Source organism: Ixodes scapularis, unplaced genomic scaffold (assembly GCF_016920785.2).
Source record: "Ixodes scapularis isolate PalLabHiFi unplaced genomic scaffold, ASM1692078v2 PGA_scaffold0__279_contigs__length_252992795, whole genome shotgun sequence".
In the NCBI taxonomy this organism is placed as follows: Eukaryota; Metazoa; Arthropoda; class Arachnida; order Ixodida; family Ixodidae; genus Ixodes; species Ixodes scapularis.
Genome location: NW_024609835.1, coordinates 151953202 through 151972837, shown reverse-complemented (window position 1 = coordinate 151972837; position 19636 = coordinate 151953202). Strand labels below are relative to the sequence as shown.

The 19636-nt window shown below is 41.7% G+C and overlaps 1 protein-coding gene across 2 annotated transcripts in view; it reads left to right on the top strand.

Moving 5' to 3' along the window:
* LOC8030101 (hemicentin-2) overlaps positions 1-19636 on the top strand; it is a 682796-nt gene that overhangs the window by 17880 nt on the left and 645280 nt on the right. The window contains exon 1 of one of the 2 annotated variants that reach the window (XM_040221179.3): positions 655-1072. The exons of the other annotated variant lie outside the window; for it this stretch is intronic. Within the exon in view, the coding sequence (XP_040077113.1) occupies positions 931-1072 (142 nt within the window). The 5' untranslated portion in view covers positions 655-930. Of the gene's footprint in view, positions 1-654; positions 1073-19636 lie in introns of those variants that run through there. 2 annotated transcript variants of the gene reach the window in all.

Sequence of the window (19636 nt, the reverse complement as noted above, 5' to 3'; positions counted from 1 at the left end):
GCGCGACGACGAGGACGAGGTCCTAGAGATCGACGCCAAGTACGGCGTTTAGGACGACCTCTAGGCCGACGTCGAGGACGAGGTCAAGGACGGCGTCAAGGACGACTTCTTGGACGACCTCATAAACGACATCTAGGACGACCTGTAGGATGACCCTAAGGACGACGTCGAGAACGACGCCTAGAGGACGCCGTCTAGGAGGACCTCATGGACGACACCTATAGGACGACGTCTAGGACGACCTGAAACACGACGCCGAGGGCGGCGTCGTCCTTAAGCATACGATTGAGCGGAGCGCGCTTATTGACGTATTTTTTTGGCCAACTTTCGCGCACAACGGAGCCGCTTTTTCGGAAAAAAGGACAAGTAAGCCTGAAAAGTACCGCCCATGAAACGCAGCAGATCCGGTTCCTCTCACGAATATTCCTCCTCGAGCATCGTCCTCACCGAAGCATGCCGCTGGTTGGAAGCGCATCCCAAAAACTGTTTCCAGGACGCGAAACTACGTCGATGGCACCCGGCACCACGGGCCTCGGCGTGGCGGAACCTCTTTCCCCCCGATCCGCCCCCTCTCGCCGTGGGTTTCAGTCGAGGGGTCGAGACTGCAGATGCTGCCGGCAGCGTCGATACGGACCGCGATCCACCAACAGCGGACGCCGGCCTCAGACTCCCCCAGCCGGCCGCGCGACGAGCTACGGCGACGCCGCCGAGTTGTGCCACCACGCTCGGAGCAAACTCGCTGCGCGCACTCGTCGCGCGCGGCTCGCGGCGAGAGCACCGAGGGAATCCCGCGCTGCGCCGCCTCGAAGTTCGCGTCTAAGGGTTCGAGCCCGCCACTCCTGGTGGTTGTCGTAGTTGTCGTTATCTTTGTTTGGGCTTATAGAATCGGAGAATAGGTGGCCGCAGGTGAAGTTTGTTTATTCTGAAGTGATGTGCACCGCCGTTTCGACTGTGTGCCATGACGGCGTCGTGGCGAGGAGGGGAGTGTTGTCGAACATTGAACCTTGGAATACGCGGCTGGCGCTGGTTCTGGCTATCTGGATCACGGTTCAGTGCCGCATGATGGCTGAAGGTAAGTTTGTTTTTTCATTCACTTGAGCAATTTTGTTTTAGCCTTTCACGTGATAGTATACATCTGCTCTGAAGTTGAGAAGTTTCTATAAACAACAACGCTGACGGAAACCATGCTTCACTTATATGCGAACGTCTCTGTTTTTTGCGCAAGTACGGAGTTAAGTGGAATGTTTCACTCATGGCTGCAGTATGGCTATTTTGTCTGAGGCACTTCTCGTACAGGTGTTTTTATCTTAATCCGGTCAAGGCTGTTAGTAATTAAGATATTCAGAAAACTTTGAAATAAGCAAGTTCCAAAAGTGAATACTTTACAATAATAGTCGTACTATGCAGTGACTTCCGATACTGAATATATAAAGCGTGGTGCAATATAATAAATAACATATGTTCGAAAAATCGAATTACCCGTTGGCATGACTCAATAGTCTCGAAGTAAGATATAGTGAATTCAAAGTAAGTCATTAAGGAACTGTTGTCTGAAAATTGTGGAAAATTATAAGGTTTTTTACCAAATGGAGAGAATCGTACGTGCTATAATTCACAATTTGAACACCTAACCTACGTTTCTAGTAAGTGGTTTCGAAAATTCGGAGTAATTCATACCTCCGATGTTACATCACACGAAAATAACCACAAAAGAGACACAATTCAATTTGCGAAAAGCCGTGTAGCTTCAATGGATTTGTCAGCGAACCGAATGCGTCAAAATTGAATGAAGGCGGAGTCGGTCAGTAACTGCCTCAGCGGAAGACTCTGGCACGCGGTCGCTTTCCATCAATTTATAGAAAAAACATAAAAGTCTCTAACATATTTTTTTTATGGGATTTCTTTTTTTTAAAAAACGGACATTGTTGTGAATGCCGTTTGGATACAATTTTAAAACGTAAAGCGATTTTGTTGTATTCCTATGGTCTTATTATCAGCATAGCATCCCTTCAAGTGAGACTGTCGTAAGTTTTACTACCGTATTTTCCGGGCTGTGGCCCGCAGAAGCTAATTTTGGCCAAAAAAAAGTGCTTTTTTGAGATAGCCCGCACCCGGTGCATAGCTTGTAGGTCGTGCGCAGTCCGCGCCTTGTGCTTAGTCGACAGGAAAAACTTCTCATAGAGCGCACACCTTGACAAATGTCTGCTTCATTACCTCACAAAGAAGCTTGTATTATTCCTAAATCATCATTAACCTGCTCTTTCATTTACAAAATCTGTCACCCCTCGTCATAGTGAACGATCTTGAAAAACAAAATGTCTCCCTAGTCTGCACGCGTAGATAAACAGCACAGCCTAAAATGTTATATTTTAAACACTTATAGTCCGCAGACTAGAGCCCGGAAAATACGGTACATGCAAGTCGCAAGGAAAAGGACAGTATAATTCGTCCCTAATTGTGTTTGCTTCGTAAAACGTCTGTGCTCTATTTGATTTCAAAGTGAAGGACCAACGCTTGACGAAGCTCTTAAATGTGTTCTATGGTTGGCTCCTTGCAGTTCCCTGTAACTCAGATTTGTGTAACACATCTTCGTATGCTGTAGTTTTAAAGGAGAATTCGCCAGTAGAAAAACGCATTAAAGAAAGCGTGGAAGCGTCCCTTTTCGAACCGCTGTCCGCATGCGCTTTAAAACGAGTTTGCAATGTCATTACAAGGCAGCGAGCGCTCATGCACATCTGCTGGGAGAGTGTGGAGGAGGCGTGAAACAAAGAAAGGAGCATGCTTCTGGACCAACAGCGAGGCGCGAAATCGCAGGATCAAAGCTGGGAGTGCGACATCAAGAACTATGAACTTTGCGTTTGACTCCCGCTCGAGTGGTTGTTTTGGTATCGTTTTCTTTCGGAGACGCTACGCAGGATGGGGATCCCGCTGTGGAGACAAACAACGCACTCTAGGTTAATTCGTGCAATATGACCATGAAGCAACACACAATACACTCCTAGTTCTGACTGCCTTTGTCAGGGTGTGGGGTACATATTTTAAAAGTTTGTATCGTGGCCGTTCGTCATAATGTTCCAAGGCAGCGCATTCAAAGATATGCGGCCGTAAAACGCACATCTAACCACAAAACATCATTGTTACGAATATCGTGTCGCCAAAAGGTGGCCAGTGCGCAGGGGCGCACAGTGTGCAGATGAGTAGCACAACATCGCTAAGACGCTGTATCTACACTCTAAAAAAAAAGAGGGATGTGGGACTTATAGTCTCTTCGGGGAGCAAATCCGTTGTCACAACCATTCGTCTCCTGGGTTACTAACGGGCACGGGAGCAACTTTTGCGCTCCTCCCTCCAGTCCCTCAAATTCGGTCCTTAGGACTAACCTTTGTGCCCTTGCATTCGAAGAGACCGCGCGCGATTGGAAATCCCTTTCATCACGCGTTGTCTCAATAGCTTACAATGACGCCTTTGTTTTCACGCACTGAATGTGTGCGTTTTTTTGTGTCTGTATATTGTTTGTCCCCCCCACTGTAATGCTTGATTGCGAAGTGGGTACCTGAGTAAAGATAAAGCAGACCTTTGGGACAAAATTTTACGTCCTTGCATTGAGACACCTTGGACTAAATTTCGCTCCCTTGCATTTAGACCCTGCGTTTAAATTGTCCCACCGTTGCATTTAGACCCTGGAGTAAAAGTGAATCATTTACGTTTGGTCCAAGCCGCTAAATTTTGCACTCTTGCTTTTAGTGCTTTTGGACTAAAAGTTGTACCTCACAAATTGCGCCTCACTGAAGAAATATTCCTCGCTGAGATATACTAGTTGCCCAATATGCTGCAATCTCAGAAACAAAACGTTGCAGTTCAAGTCAAAGGTAGCGTCATTGCCGTGTATACGTACTTATATCACATTCAATGATGACCAGAGTCGAATTTTCTAAACCACAGAATCCAAGGTAAGGCCGAATTCCGAAGGCTGCACTTGAGTCGACAATGACCTAGACACTGTGACGTCTGTTAAAACCTGTCATGGTTCAGGCACCCTTTGTTTGGGCACCGACAGCTTTTTTGCCTGCTCATGCCTGTTCGCGAACGATATGAATTATGAGTAACACTGGTCTTGTGAAATACCGAATCGGTCAACAAACATACGAGATATAACGTACTCATAATAAAATGACAAGTAGACTGCGTGAGTGCTGTAATGGTTCACCCAAAACATGATCTGTAGGTAACTGACCAGGGCAATATTAGAAAGTTGTAGCATACCGTACGCTGTGGAATAGGGTCCCAGCGGGCGCGTGCTCACCCTATGCTTCAAGGTGACGGAACGAGCTTCCGCTAGCAGCCCGAAAGTCCAATGTGCAGTCGACTAAAAGTCTCTAATATAATCAACCGGCACCTGCCAGGGCCTGCAAAAAAAAGTACATGCCATAATTAAATTTGACATTTCGCTCTCTTTTATGAGGTAACCGCACGCAATCAAATCTTACGTCATTTGTGCCCCATACCAAAATCAGCACCCAAAGTGCCAAAAAGAATGAAGTACGGCGTGCGCTTTGTGGGGTCGAGAGCGCTCTCAAACTGAAAGCACTTCCTCGATCCGCAGATAATGAATACATATAGTAAACAGAAGTACTTCGACCTACCTTTATCGAGTGCCCTTGGCTTGTGACTTCAGAACAGATCAAGCGCAGTGCTCCAGCATCGCGAATCCAAACCGAATCCTGCAATCACGCTTAGCGAGAGCAAAATGACGACCAAAAGCAATTCGGACTGATGAGATAGGAGACGACGCAGTTCGTTCTCCCTTGTCGGCACGCCCGTTGAGTGAAGTGCGTGACACGTAACATCAAGAGAAAACTAATCAGTGCTCTTTATTTGCAAACAAACGCGCTGTTTTTTTTTTGTTTTTTTTTTCGCCATTTTTTAATTTTTTTAGTGTTTCTAAATTTTTCTGGCGTTCCTTTTCTTTTTTTTAAGCATGAAATGCGTTTAAATGTTTTCTGTGTGGAACTTGCTGTGCATTAGGTGAATCATCGCAGATTTTGAATTCGGCATCGGACTATCCAAAAAAGTTAGTCACGGGGAGACACAGACAGGAGTCTCAAATTGTTCTCAAAATCTCACTATTAGCGATTGAGGTGGCGCTTTACTATGACTGCGAAAGTCCAAAGATCAAAGCGCGTCTTTTCCAGATTCTTGAAGTTTAATTCGAAACAAAGAATGAATGTGTTAGTATTCAGAGATATTACGTTTGGATAAACAATTATGTTCACGCGAGGGCAGATCTCGCCCATGGGACTTGTCAAATGTCAACACATTATTGTTGACGAGAAAGTTAGGTCAATGCGAGTTAACACAATCATTAACTCGCATTCACACACAGTGCGAAGGTTAGTGTACCACGTAATGGCTGCGCGATTGTTGCAGATAAAGGGATACTGACAGGATATTTAATCTGGCCAAGAGTTTTATTTGTACATGATATATGAGGTTTCAACTATTCAGAACACAATTTCCGTTTTGGAATTAGTTTTCCTTCCACCCGAAAACCGTCGATCGAGAACCGGCCAGTTTGAGTCGCGCTCACTCTCTTCTCCGTGGTCACGTGTCATTTTCTATGGTTTAGACACAACCACTAAATATAATCAAAGTCGTGGGTCATTGAAGGCACACACTAAACACTAAAAATAGACAGAAAATACGATACCCATACTTTGTGGCTTCTAAAATGCCCAAAATACGGTGAATGAAAAAAAAAAAAAAAAGTTGCACAGCTACGCAATTTTTGGTAACTTTCTCCTCTATTTCTTCCCCCGGCTCAGTTTCGGTTTCAGTTTCGAGCAGTTGCATTTTTTTTTTTACTTTATTACAATATACGTGACACTGTAGCAAAATAATCATTGGGTAGTCTTCTGACACCATAATGTATCGCCTGGCAAAAAATTTAAAAAAAAAATGTGTTATTGCGTCAGTGTCTTTTTAAAGATATTCGCAAGTTTCGTCTGAACTCGGTCAACACTTCCAGCCATGCTGGCCGCGGGGTCACGCCGATCCAGAAGACGAGCGAACTACGCGTGTTGGCTGTCTTCCAGGGAAGCATTGCGATTGCCTTTGGGGGCTAAACCATACAGATGATTCCGGTCTTAGCAGGACTAACGGCTGATTATGCTTGAGCACGCCTCTCGGTTAGTTCCGGTTGAGTGCAGTCAGTCCTCCGCTTTTACGCACGATACCTAGCTCCAACCAGATGGTCTCTTCGGGGAACAAATTTGACTTCAAAGAACACAATGCTGTCGTTAGTCCCTTGAGGCCATCTTTTTCCTTAGAGCGTACACTTTGGCAAAAAGGGTCTCACTTACTAGACCTCATTTATTCCCAAAATTTAGAATTGAAGCATAGGATAGGCCCCGCCTAGAGTTTCTTCATGGCGCACCCAATGATTCCAAGTAAATTTGTGCATTCGTACTAAAAGTTTCTTGGCTTATGCAAAAGTGTATGTAGAATCGCTTGGCTATAATACGTCAGGACACAGAAAGCAACTTCAAAGTTAAAAAGAAGCTTCTCCAAAAAATTTTTGAGTAGTTAAAAAAACGTTTTATTCCAATCTACATCCAAAGTCTAAAAATAACTTGCATTTACCTTCTTCACAGCTGTCGGGAAGTGCATTTCAAACCCCTTGGAGTTACTTACTGACCACTTAGTTAGAAGAAAAGTGTCGACGAATTATATGCTTATTTAAATAATTGCCCCCTTCCCCCGAAACAGAAATAAATAAAATTAGGGATGCAGTATGACACTGAACCCGACATGCCCATGCTCCCATTATTTTGAATGCACATTTCAAATATTTGATGTACCACGTCTATCGTCTTGCGATCGGAAGAGCCTTTTTAGTACTTTGCTAGAGTTGACCAAACGAATGTTTTTGAGAGAAGTAGTCGAATGATCGTTTGTTAAATCCTATCATGATCGACGGATGAACTGACGTTTTTGCACGGACAATCATAGATGCAGTCTTGAAAGTTAGAAATTATCATTAAGGTCTCGAATGCAAACTAATAAATGTCATTCGGTTACGAAAAAAATCTGGCGTACGAATATGAGTGGGACGTACGAAGTGACAGGGTTAATTAATATGGCGTTCGCAGCTTTCCTATTGATGCGTGGTTGCTTTGATTCAATTATACTAGTAGCTTAAAAGCTATCCAGCTGATGAAAGTTGGCCGTACCCTTTCATTTTTACGCTGATAGATATGGAGTTCCTCAAAAATACAAATTTTTGTGAGTATAATGAAAATTAGTTAATTCGCCGCTCACACGAGTTAAATAAAAAAATTAACTTGACTCATGCGTATTATATGGAGCCTACCTCTAATGTCAGGCCGTTTTTGGAATTCTATAACGTCTTTAGTTTCCTCTTCAGTCTAGAGAACAGAAGAAAAAAAACACTTTCGGTGTGTTTGTCTTTATGTATGTCTTGTTTCCTCGCAATTGAGCTAGAATAAGGTAATTGTTCAATCGAACTTTTTTGTTGAGGCCATCACTGCGATCGTTGGAACAACATCACGGATTGCAAAGGCTGTTGAAGGTTACCGCAACGCATATTAATACAAAGGAAATTTGAATACAAATTAACGGGCAGGAAATTTGAATACAAATTAACGGGCAGGAAATTATGACCGTTTCCTTCAGGTGTTCTTTGTGCGCGTTCAGGCACCACTGCCATTGCTTTGCCATGGCAGCGGTTATGCATAATTTTACCCATTTAAATGTCCTTTTATTTGTTGAGCATTTTATGCAAGGCATCTTTTGTGTCTTTACAAAGTGTAGTATTATGACAACCTCATATAAAAATGGTATTACGCAATACGTATTATTTCAGTCCCATATACGAATATATTTGGGGGTAAGTAGTGTTGTTAGGTTATTGATGATATCGATGCCATTACATTGGCCATAATAGCACCCATGCGAAGGCGCATTCACAACGCACATTTTACAATATTCAAGCTTTAATTGCGGACACATAAGCAACATACTACGCCTTTCTTTTTATACATTATAATAATCCATTATCACACCTTACTACTACTAAACAATGAAGAAAATTAAAAATTAAATTTTTAAGAAATTCGATTTTGAATTCGCAAGTTTTTTTAAACATTGATGAATTCAAATCTATGTAGCAAATTATTTCTTTTCCGGACAATATTAAAGTTAAAACAAAAAAGATCAACGTTAAGGCTTTGTAATGATAACTAGTTAATTAAAAAGAACTTAAATCGGTAACGCGTAAAACAATTGCTAAACATTTGCCCAAAACGCTCAAGAAAACAGAGTTTGACATGTTATTTAAATATCTCTACGTATATTTTTTATTTTATTAGTTGATTCAAAACTATTTTCAAATTTTCACCAAGGACTCCTAATCCAACAGCTTGAAAACTGACAAAATGGCAAGTAGTCAAACATACCATCTTGTTCCATACGTTGTTTCAGTCTGTCGGAGTTATTTCCATTGAAGCAACGGCCGCTTCAATGAAAATAGCTTGGAAAAAAATCTGCAAAGCTTGCCGTTTACACTGTCTGTCATTTTAAGAATGCTGCGAAAACCTATATCATGTTATAAAAATTAAAATTCGAGCTTAACACCGTGCCCGAGTTCAGGTGAAAACATCTATATACAGGTAACAATCGCGCAGGCCAGTTATTACTCCGAAAGATATTGTGAGAAGGCGAGTTTTATCTACGGTAATATTAATCGTAGAGTACGACTAAAAAAGGCAACCCAATCATAAATCTTTGTTTTTTAAATGGAATTGTAGTTTGAATCATCTTCACCCATAAGCAGGTAATTAATTGCTTTCTGTGCTAACCGAAACAAGCCCGCGTTTACTAAATTTTAAATAAAAATATATTTTTTCTCTTCTTTTGTTTTGGTGACATTGAAGCGGATCAGAAACGCAAACATACACGGTTCGCAGGGCTGCATCCAGAGACAACAAAAGTAGCTATATTCGAGAAAATCCCGTTCAAATGTACTCACATGCCATTGTCCCTTGTAAACCAAAAAACAAAAAACGCGAGCACTTCCACTGAAAGGTTACTGTAACGAAACAAAAACAATGTAATCTAGAGAATGGGGTCTTTTCAAGACGTGGCCAATGGAGTAGGGCCTTCTTAGGTTTATCATTGACCTGTGTACGCTTCTTTTATAAGCCTTCATCTTTACGCACAAAGATAAAAAACCTTCCTAAATTCTTTTTTCTCGTTTTATCGTCACTGACAGAAAAAAAAAGAAAGATGCGACGCCGCCGTACCCTCGAACAAGGAAGCAAGGCTGTCATCAAATGTCGTTCTTCATGACATGGGCAACGGTCATTTCGGAAAGGCGTTTCTGATACTGGACGTTTTATTTTTGTTTAACACAATCTAAAGCGTAAATTACATTAAGAATGTCATCGGAAAAGACGTGGGTTGGTTTCCGTCATGACATTGTGCCCCGAATTAAGAAAAAAAAAAAAAAAGAGCAGTGTACAATTTCCCTCAGTTTTAGCGCCTCCGGTGGTGAAATGCGCTTCAGACGCCTGCCAAGATTTACGGACATTGGCTCAATTGTTTGGTGTCCGGAAGACGTCTAATTCCTTTGGGCTCGAGTTTCTTTTTTTTTTTCTCTCTCTTTTGCCATGAAAAGCGAAGTGTCAAACGGAGTGCTATTTCTCCTATACTTCGTCTCACACTGCGATGGACTAAAGGCAAATGATTCGGACCGCCAGATACAATCACGAGCCCCTCAGAAATTGTGCGGTATTTCGCTTCGATGCACGTATCGGATTCCGTGTATCAGATCACTAATCAGGAGATGGGTGGACAGTTGCTCGAATCGAAGAGCACTGAGTGACTTAAGAATTTTACATCGCAAAGAAAGCCACGACCTATAGGCTCTTTGCAGCATCAAAGCTATAGAAATAATACGGCGCTTTTGGGTTCGGAGGATTATTCGTCCGCCCCTAATCAATGTTAAGCGTGTCATAATATAGCGTGGAATGGGATTGAACCTGGCGGCCCGTGGCTTTGGCCTTTAGTCCATCGTAGGATGAGACAGAGTATGGTGCAGTAAACAAATGTGCTCGTATACACTAGAAAGCACACAAAATATGCTCAAGGCCGTTTTTTTTTTCTAAATGCAATTTGGTTTGCAACATTTCAAGAATCAGCTCAATTACTGGCAATTTACAAAACGAATAAAACATCTTGAAACATAAACAATGCGAATTTCTATCTGTATCCTTTTCTGCCTTTTTGACGTATCGCAATTCAATATTTGGGATGAACAGATCAAACCTCGAGGTAACAAATTCTATGGAACACTAAAGCCTGCTAATTTTGACATGGCCACACGCTTTGTAGCGCCTTCCCTGTGAGCATGCTGGATAAAAAAAAAGAGTCTAGCATGTGCTTGTAGCCGGTTTTCCCACAATGCCCCGCGCACCAATCCCTACCATGAGAACAAGTTCTAAAACATTACCAGTTAGAAATTATTTCTTCAACTTGGCGTTAGACATAAAGTAAGCACGTGTAGTTCACTCATGACAATCACAGTTACATTGCAGATTTATGAGGAAATAACAAACCTGAGTGCCTTATTTCAAATATTGTACAGCTTCTCTTGGATATCCCAAGGAAGCTTAGAGTTCTTCAAACACAAATACAGTTAACGACTTATTTTTTGTGGGCTCAAAGTTTCACGATTAAGGTCAAAACTGAAGTTTTAGAATGATTCGCGGGTTCTAATTGTCGTGACCCTGTGTGATCTCAATATAGATTCCAGAGTGTTTATATTTTACCGGAATTGTTCGCGGGACCTATTTTTTGCGAATTGTAGGCAATTTGTGAAAATCGCGAAAATCGTGTTGTGGCGAAAAATAGGTAGCTTACATTATACGCTCAAATTTGTATTTTATGTTTTGTAACCAATACTTACAAATAAAATAACTATGACGCATGCGTAAGATGCATCTCTTATTATTCAATATCGCTAAACCGTGCTCCTAGAAACTTTGGAATCCTCCAAGTTAGGTATGCACGACATAAGAAACGTTTTAACTGAACATCAAACAATATCAGAGACGCTAATTACAATGTGTAATTTTTAGATCATACTTTGCACAATGTTGAAAGCAACAGGTATTACACTACAAGACTGAAGAAATCTTTCACAATAGAAATTCTTTTTTTTCAACAATCAATCTAAGTGAAATTGTCGCCCTTATTCATTCATTCATTCATTTGTTTATTATTTTGTGCTCATGAACAGTTTTCTCATTTGTAATGGTGCACAACTAACATACAACAAAAGACAGAATTATTCTACAGATTGACAAGAGAAAACTTGAACGCTACAAAAGATAGGTTAAAATTTATAGATTTGTGACAAAACTTGAACCCTGCAAAATATGGGTTAAAAACCTCAGTGCAGGAAGCATCGAAAGTATTATACAAGGTTTGAATGCGTGCCACGGGGCACGTTTGGAAGAATTAATTGACATAAAATGGAAGAGAAATTCGCAAAAATCTACTCAGAACATGGATACTTATCGCTTAAGTTAGGTCAGGGCAATCAATGACTCCGTGAAGGCATTTGAACAAAAATATGAGATCTCTGTCGTTTCGTCTACGGCACTCAAGGTAGAACAATTGTATCGTTCTCAAAGTCTTCTATATTTAAAGCAGGGTGTCGAACCGGAACCGAACCGAACCGAAAACCGGAACAGAACCGTTATTTTTAACCCAACCGGAACTGAACCGAACCGAAATCTTGGCCGCCATCTTGGAACTGAACCGGAACCGAACCGAAAAGAAATATAACGGTAACCGGTTCAAAACGGTTCAAGGTAATATTTCTTGTTTCTTTTTTGTTAGTATCACAAAATGAACATATGAAAATAAAAAATTGGTGGCTGTATTTCTATCTATTCATCAGATAGTCACATAGAGAATTGCAATGTATGATAAAATTTGGGTTTTCGTGACACCTTTGTATTGGCACTAGGTTTAACCATATGTCACTTTGTCACGTGACGTTATGGTGTCAATACATGTTGTCAAGTAATGTCACGTGGCCTCGTGACGTCACGTGACTCACTGCGTCAACTCGTTAAATTTGAAGAAGTCATTAGATGTATTGACCTTGTTCACAGCATGACGTAACATGACATTACGATTTCGCTCCGAGAGTCACGTAACACCGTGACGTAAGCGATTTTCATACCCCCTAGTTGAGTGCTGTGGTTCATGACGATCAGCATCGCCAAATATTCGGGTAATGGCTAATGTCAATTAAATATGAGAATTAATAACCCAACTCTAACAATATCTGAAGCTCAGCCCAAGCTTTTGCTTTCCAAACCCTAGCCGCCTAAGGCATGACTGTGGTGAACACTGGCGGTATAGACGCTTTGCAGCAGCTGTGCATGGGCGCCGCCATAAGCGACCTTCAGTTTTTGTTTCCTCTTATTCCGTTCGCTTCACGTCATCAATGCCACAGCAGAACAGGTTATTGCGACTTTAGGTGCTACTGCGTCCTTTTCCTCATCATAAACCTCTTTGGAGGGTCATAAACGCCCGCTTCGGTGGCTCGGCATCTTGGTAAAACAGGAGAAGGTCAGCTATGGCGGCTCAATCTGGCGCGTGTGCAAAGCGTCTATATAATTAGCGTCAGATCACGCGGCCGCTTGTTCAAATTGCGAGTTGAGAAGATATCGACAGCTGTCTCTGCCCTTTATTTTTTCTGCACCTGTTATTGGGGGAAAACTAATGGATGTTTCCGCAAGCTATCAACGTCAGGGGTTATTTTTTAACACTATTTATTGAAATACAAAAAAGAAAGAACTGTTGCAAGACCAATTTTACATTTTGAGGCACCGAAACATTTTTTCGTTGTTGCTGAACTGCATCCGAAAGATGTCCCTGAGAATGGAAGTTGTGAAATGACTAAATGGCGACTTATTAATGTGACGTTACATAGAACTACACGTGTGTACGGAAGGAATACCTAAAAAAAGACGATATTTTAGTGACCTAAGAGGAACAGCCGAACGTTGGCAGTCGCTGTAAGTCTCACACGAGCGCCGTTCACAAGTTATTGCCCAAGTTTCGACCCCCTCTGTATTTTGCTTAAATGAGCTATAAAAATATTTCTATACACTACTAAATACTACTCAGGATCACTCCCAAACGTTAATAACTGATTGAACTTGGCTTTGCGCTTTTTTTCTAGGCAATGGCAGTCGCCCAAAAATGAGAGAAATATGAGCATTGTTCGCCCCCTCAACTCGGAGCCAGAAGCTGCCACATGGCCTGGTGCCTGTCTAATGCCGCCAACATTAATCATATCCCCTCGCTGGGGTTTTAAAGGAGGAAAACCCGTGCTGAGCTCCAGGCATTGTTAGAGTTCGGCTATTCTCATCACCGCAGTGGTTGGACACGAGCCACTACCCTAGTGTCCGCCGAGGCATTGATTGTTACGAGCCGATGTACGGTGCTCACGCAGTTCTCCTATCCAATCCATGTGCCGCGCTCGACTGTCGACAGGCGGATGGTTTTGATCCTACAATTGCGACACCAATCTTGGGGAAGGCAAGACTAAAAGAAATAGTTTCGTTCAATCGTCGCCATTTCACCGGGACAAAGAAGCTTCTGAATCAGTGGTGGCCTGTGCGAGCACACTTGGGCCAGAGGACCAGTACGCCTCGGAAAAGTCATGAACATTCCAACCCCATATCGTTTTATTACCCCTTTAAACTTCACAGGTTACAAAATAAAAGCAATGGAGAGCTGCGGTCAAATAAAATTGTCGAATTAACAGACACAAACGGAGAAGGCAATTCCTCAGGAATACTTTCAGCCTTTCCACTCTGGTGAAGAAGGAAGACCAGAAAAGCTTTACTCTGGTGGCAATGAAGTTATGGCCGGCCGCAAGTCGTTAAGCCAGAGTGGAAAGGCTCGAGGGGTTGCCGCCATCTATGCGCAACGGCGGCAACGAGACAACCGGCACGCCGGTTGTCTGGTTGCCGTCGTCATTCATAGGTGGCGGTAGCTCTCCAGAGTTTAGTGTCATCCTTTGTTTGCTGACGGACACGACACTGGGGAAACTAGTCCTTAACAGCAACGCTGTATAAAGAAGTGCGTGTGTGTGTTTGGGGGGGGGGGAGAGAGGGGGAGTTTTAAAAAGATACTGTGTTCTAAAGGTTCCTCTTCCCTGCATCCTTGGCGCAGAACAAAAAGCGTGATCCCGGAAACTAGTTTGTTTGCAAAAACGCTCTTGCCAAAAAGCACGTTTTTGTCGTGCCAGACGCTCGCGCCGTTCCTCACAACGATGCACTAAGAAAAATAGTACGTGTCTTTCAAATACTTGGCTTTCACTGAGCTTGAACCTCCTGCAGCGTTCCTTTTGCACCGTTGAATTCGATTTTCTCAGCAAGAAATCAGAATGACCACCAGCCTACAGTGTGATGACATCACGTGCCTACCATGTGAAATAGTTCAGCTTTCTGGTGAAATCTGATATTCGCAGCGCTAGCAATAGATGTCCTAATTGTAAAGTTGTGCAGTATTTATAGCAGTCTCGCGATGAGATATGGCAGCCTAGAGAAATGTTAGAGCGCATGACTATTTTAGCGTAGTGTTGTAAAGTGAGGGCCCAAACCAAGTGCAGGTAAAACCGAATATAACATTAGCCTCCCGAGGCAGTATTTCGCGAAGTTTCGAGCTCATGCAAGCTGATGAAATGTAATTTATACTAAGATTTTAAGAATCTCTGTCTGTCCTTCGCTTTTTATGTAAAATAATGAATTCCATTGCGTGCATCTTTACGTATCTCTTTTTGCAGTAAGGCGTTCTTCAAGAGATTGTTTGGAAAAATATTATTATTATATATTTCTTTTTGAACGTTTCGTGTATTTGACTTCCAATTCATCATGTGAGCACAGAGTCCTTTTTAGCGTGCCCTGCAACCCGATGTTTCACCCATGCCAATCAGAAAACAGAAAATCCCTTTTACGCATACTCCACAGCTCGCGTAGTTTCGAGTATCGTCCTTCTGCGTCGGTCTCAAGCGGTTATGTGAACTTTATAAAAAAAATGTATTGATAAATATAAATATATATCTAATAAATAACTGAATATTTGACAACATAAATCACCCTAAAGCAATGCCCCCCAAATCATTTGAAACGTGTTCTGCCAATATTTTCCGGCGTTTTTATCCTCGGCAGGCACATTGTAAGTGACATGGGGCGGCCTTACATACATTTCTGATTTTGAAGCTAATTTAAATAACTATGTCTTTTTTGTTTCTCACACATATAACTTCTCAAACATATAGAAGTTTGTAATTGCCTCTTTTATGTGGTGAACATTACCTTTATGTGTCTGTGGGCTGAACAAATACAAAGTAAACAGGGGCGCACGGCGGAACTGTGATGAATACGTACGCCAACTGCCAGAAAGTGTCCAATTAAGTAGCTGCCATGTCGAGTAAAACATAAAATACTACTTCGTTTTACTTAACAAAAAAAAAAATCTCGAAGGACGGTTAAGCTCCGCCTTTAAAAGTGGAACGCGATAGCGTCAACGGGCCTCGTTTGCATCGCATTCTCATTTGCCGCGCAAGCGTGCCTCGCCTGGCCTAGTGAAAAACGTCTGACTCGCAACTAAAGGGTCGTGGGTTCGACTCCCGTCTAAAATTCTTATTTTTTTTCCCTTTAAGACAACGTAATTACTTTCAAAAGGGAAATCATTTGAGACACACGGCAAGCTTTAACTCGCATTACATGTCATGTTTTAATCACTCTCATTGCACGCGTGATGTCACGTTTCACATAAGCATTTTGGGTTGTTTGAAATTCTTGCGCGAGGGTATGTAGCTCTGACGTCATGAACCTATCGACTAATCAGGATTTTCCAGTCACGCCACCAACATCGGCTCTTCTGCGACATGAGCTCCTTAACGCTATTGTGTTAAAATCATCAATTAGCAATGGTGATGCTCCTTTGCAAATTAAATTATCCCGGCATCTTGTCCAGAACAAACCTCAACAGCCTGACTATTCCAGCTTATTCTGTATAAGTAAATGTTCACTTAGGCAAGCGCTATTTTGGGCCAGATTCGATCTGAGTGCGAAGGTGCGTATATATTAGAGTGAATAATTGCGATTCCTTCTTGCTGCATGATTAGTCGCATGCGTGCGGTGCTGAGTGTAAACAATGTTTGGTTAGAACGACAGGCATTTGGATTGCCGCTTGGTGTTTCTATAAAAATAGTCTGAAAGGAATTATCCTAAAACTTGTGTTACATTTTGAAAATTTCATTGCTTTTAAGTTTTAGCTCAGTTGGGTAGTCATCATATACATATATATTGTGAAGTGTATTTCGTGAACCTTATTTCATGGTATATATGTTCACGAGGAGCTCATTTCATAATTTTATGTGATGTAATTAATTCCTTAGTTCAAGAACACGATTCAACTTTTAATACTGCGACACAAAGTTGTACCAATCACGGGTATTTTAGACGACCTACCACACTTCGCGACATTTTATACCGTGTAAATAGATCAGCTTGAACTTTAGAATTTTACTTAAACACGAAGAAAGGACAAGAAAATACAGTATAGTTCTAAATTCGAAGCTGATCTATTTACAGGTATGTGCCAATAAGCTCAACTCTTTACTCTTGTACTTAAACATTTTGATTCAGGTAAAATATATGTTACTGGTAAACAAAGGGATGTTAAGGCGTATGAACACTACGTTATGTATGTTAATGTAGATTTTCTTCTACTCTTGCGTCAAAATTAAATAACTGAATTTGATATTTTTGGCACTTAAAAACAGAAATAAATTGCGCGGACTATCGAAGAAACTATATAGTTAATCGTTTCACGGCGTAAATAGTGTATATTGCCAGAACAACGCGGAAAATATACTCTGAATTTAGCGGTTCAAACCGGTTGAAACCGGTTCGAACCGGTTTGAACCGTTATTTTTTGCTCCCTGGAACTGAACCGGAACCGAACCGAAAGCCGTGAACCCGAACCGGAATCGAACCGATAAAAATTTCGGTTCGACAACCTGATTTAAAGTAAACAGTGCGACCGACATACCGGTCGTAAAAAATTCGAAAGAAAATTTTCTGGATATTTTCAATCGACACTTGGTGCGTACGCCCAATAGAATTCCACACAACAGAGGAAAGCTCCTGCTTAGACCTAATTAATGAAAAGTATAACTGCATAATACAGGCCGACAAGGAGAACTCACCTGTAATTTTGTATATGACACCCACCGTACGGAAAGAGGCGTTGACAATGTTATTGACATATATATTAAATGACATAAATATTAAATGACACGATTACTGGTACAACTCCGTTGTACCAGTAATCGTGTCAAGGTAGCGGAAGAGAAATCTCTGAAAAGCTGTAAGAGGTCAATTGAGACAGAGAGAGAGAAGGTCGGGATTCAATCTAGGTGTCGGATTTGGTAGGTATTAAACCCTGCTCTAAATAGATGTTTTGGTTCGGGTGTTGGCGTTGAGTGTCTGTTTTCCCATCATAATTTTGCGAAAAAATAGTTGTTTATAAATGCTGAATAAAAAAAATATTTTACCGTACATTGTTTTTTTAACCCAGGAAAATAAGAAAAAAAATTCGAGGCCACCTAAGCACTTCTTATGAGTTGTGAATGCGGAAGCATGAATGTCGTTCTTCCGCTCCCTAAGTTCGTCTGCAGTGTACTGGTGTGGACAGCCACGTTTCGCTACTGCCGAAGTTGCGGCTACTGCCGAAGTTACGGCCGGCAGCCGAGCGCGGGCTCTCGTAAAGCGGCCGCAGCCCTCCCCGCCCCCCTTCCCCCCTGGCAACACCTGACACGAGAGCGGCGGCCGAGCGCGCGCTCTAATGAAATGGCCGCCAATGGCTATTTAGGAGCTGTTTTGCTCAGCCAATGGGAAAATGGGCATTTCTTTCGCGTGTTTTTTGCGGTTACGGACACCTCCGGCTCTGCTTCATGGGGTAGTTATTCCTTTCACACTAGGGTAATATTGAATAGACATCCAGTGTCGCTTTACCTCCTTGAAGCACAATTATCTGAAAGGGTAATGTGTATCCATCTCCAACAGTCTGACATTACGTTTAAAACGTTGCGTTTCAGCATCTTTGAGCCCCAGCATATACCTCAATAACACTTTCGTCCCCCATTAAATATTTTGTTCACTATTTGTTTCTAAATATTCAAGGGCATTTTTGACAGCCCGTATCAGTGAAGATGGTACTTTTGTTCCTTCTGATTGTTTTCGTGATTATTATGTGGCTATATTGATTCTATGAAGCGTTATTCAATTTTTTTATCACGAAACAGTTTGTTTCCTGCCCACACCGAAGTATGGCAAGTAGGTGTCGGTTTATTTAAAACAGATATCGCGCTTCTTAAGTCTAATCTTCTGCAATTAGTACACTAGTTTTTTTGTGTTTCATACTTTCTTTAGCTCTCGGTGGTGGGTAACACCAAATTGTAGTTTCGAAATATCCATAACTCACTTACAAACAGTCCACATACAAAGAAACCGCCATATGTCTTATATTAAATATTTATTTGAGCGATGGTTATGCGTTAGTTATGTTTTATCGGGCCCTACATCTATAACCACTAATGTTTTCCACCAGGTAGACGAAGTAACTAAATCCTAGTTGTGACATAGGCATATCGAGGTTTTCTCAAAATAGGATATAAAAGACCTGTCTCCCCCTTAAAACCTCTTAAAATTTCTTACGACGAGAAAACACACTAGCACGCTGGCGCCATCTATGAGGTGACCTTGGAACTGCGTTTGACTAGAGCGAAGATTTTGTTGTATTTGCGAGATAAAATGTGCGTACTCCCCGTGGGAAATGGTCGTTTATGACACTGGCAAAAGTGTTTCGAGTCACAAATGAAAATGAGCGACAAAATAGAAAATGCACATTACCGCCAAGTGTTCCACGGCCACCCCAGGTGACGCTAGTCTGTTCTTTCGTCGTAAGAGATTTGAAGAGATCTGAAGGCACGGTTCTAAGAAGTCGCAAGTGTGAGAACGGGCCTTCTCCCTACAAATCTCGCTTGAGTTAAAAACTTCGCGCACATAATCAGTGAATATTCTTAAGACGGAGAAAAAACGATGTGAAAGATTGATATCGTTAGCATCCATCAAACTACTTAGGCTCAGTCGTTTGTCAGTTTTAGCTTTCTTAAATTCGTTACAGGTCTGTTTCTATATATAAATGGGAAAATAAAACATCTAGAATAAAGAAAAGGCATATTGTCGTTATTTTCATAAATTTCAAAGTATCACCAAATGACGTTCTCAGGGTCATTAGGAATTTGTATTTACATGAAGAATGCCAATAATATATTTTCTTTTTATTTGGGGGCTATGATTGCAGGGGTTCAACGAAAGGAACAATATTGCAGGCTGATTTTTGTCACAACTGAGCCAAATTTGTGTGTTGTTCCAATACCAAAGTTTGTGACCGAAATCAGAAGGTATATTTTGGAGAAATGCTCGATACAGAGCCATTCACGGTCAGGTTTCTTCGT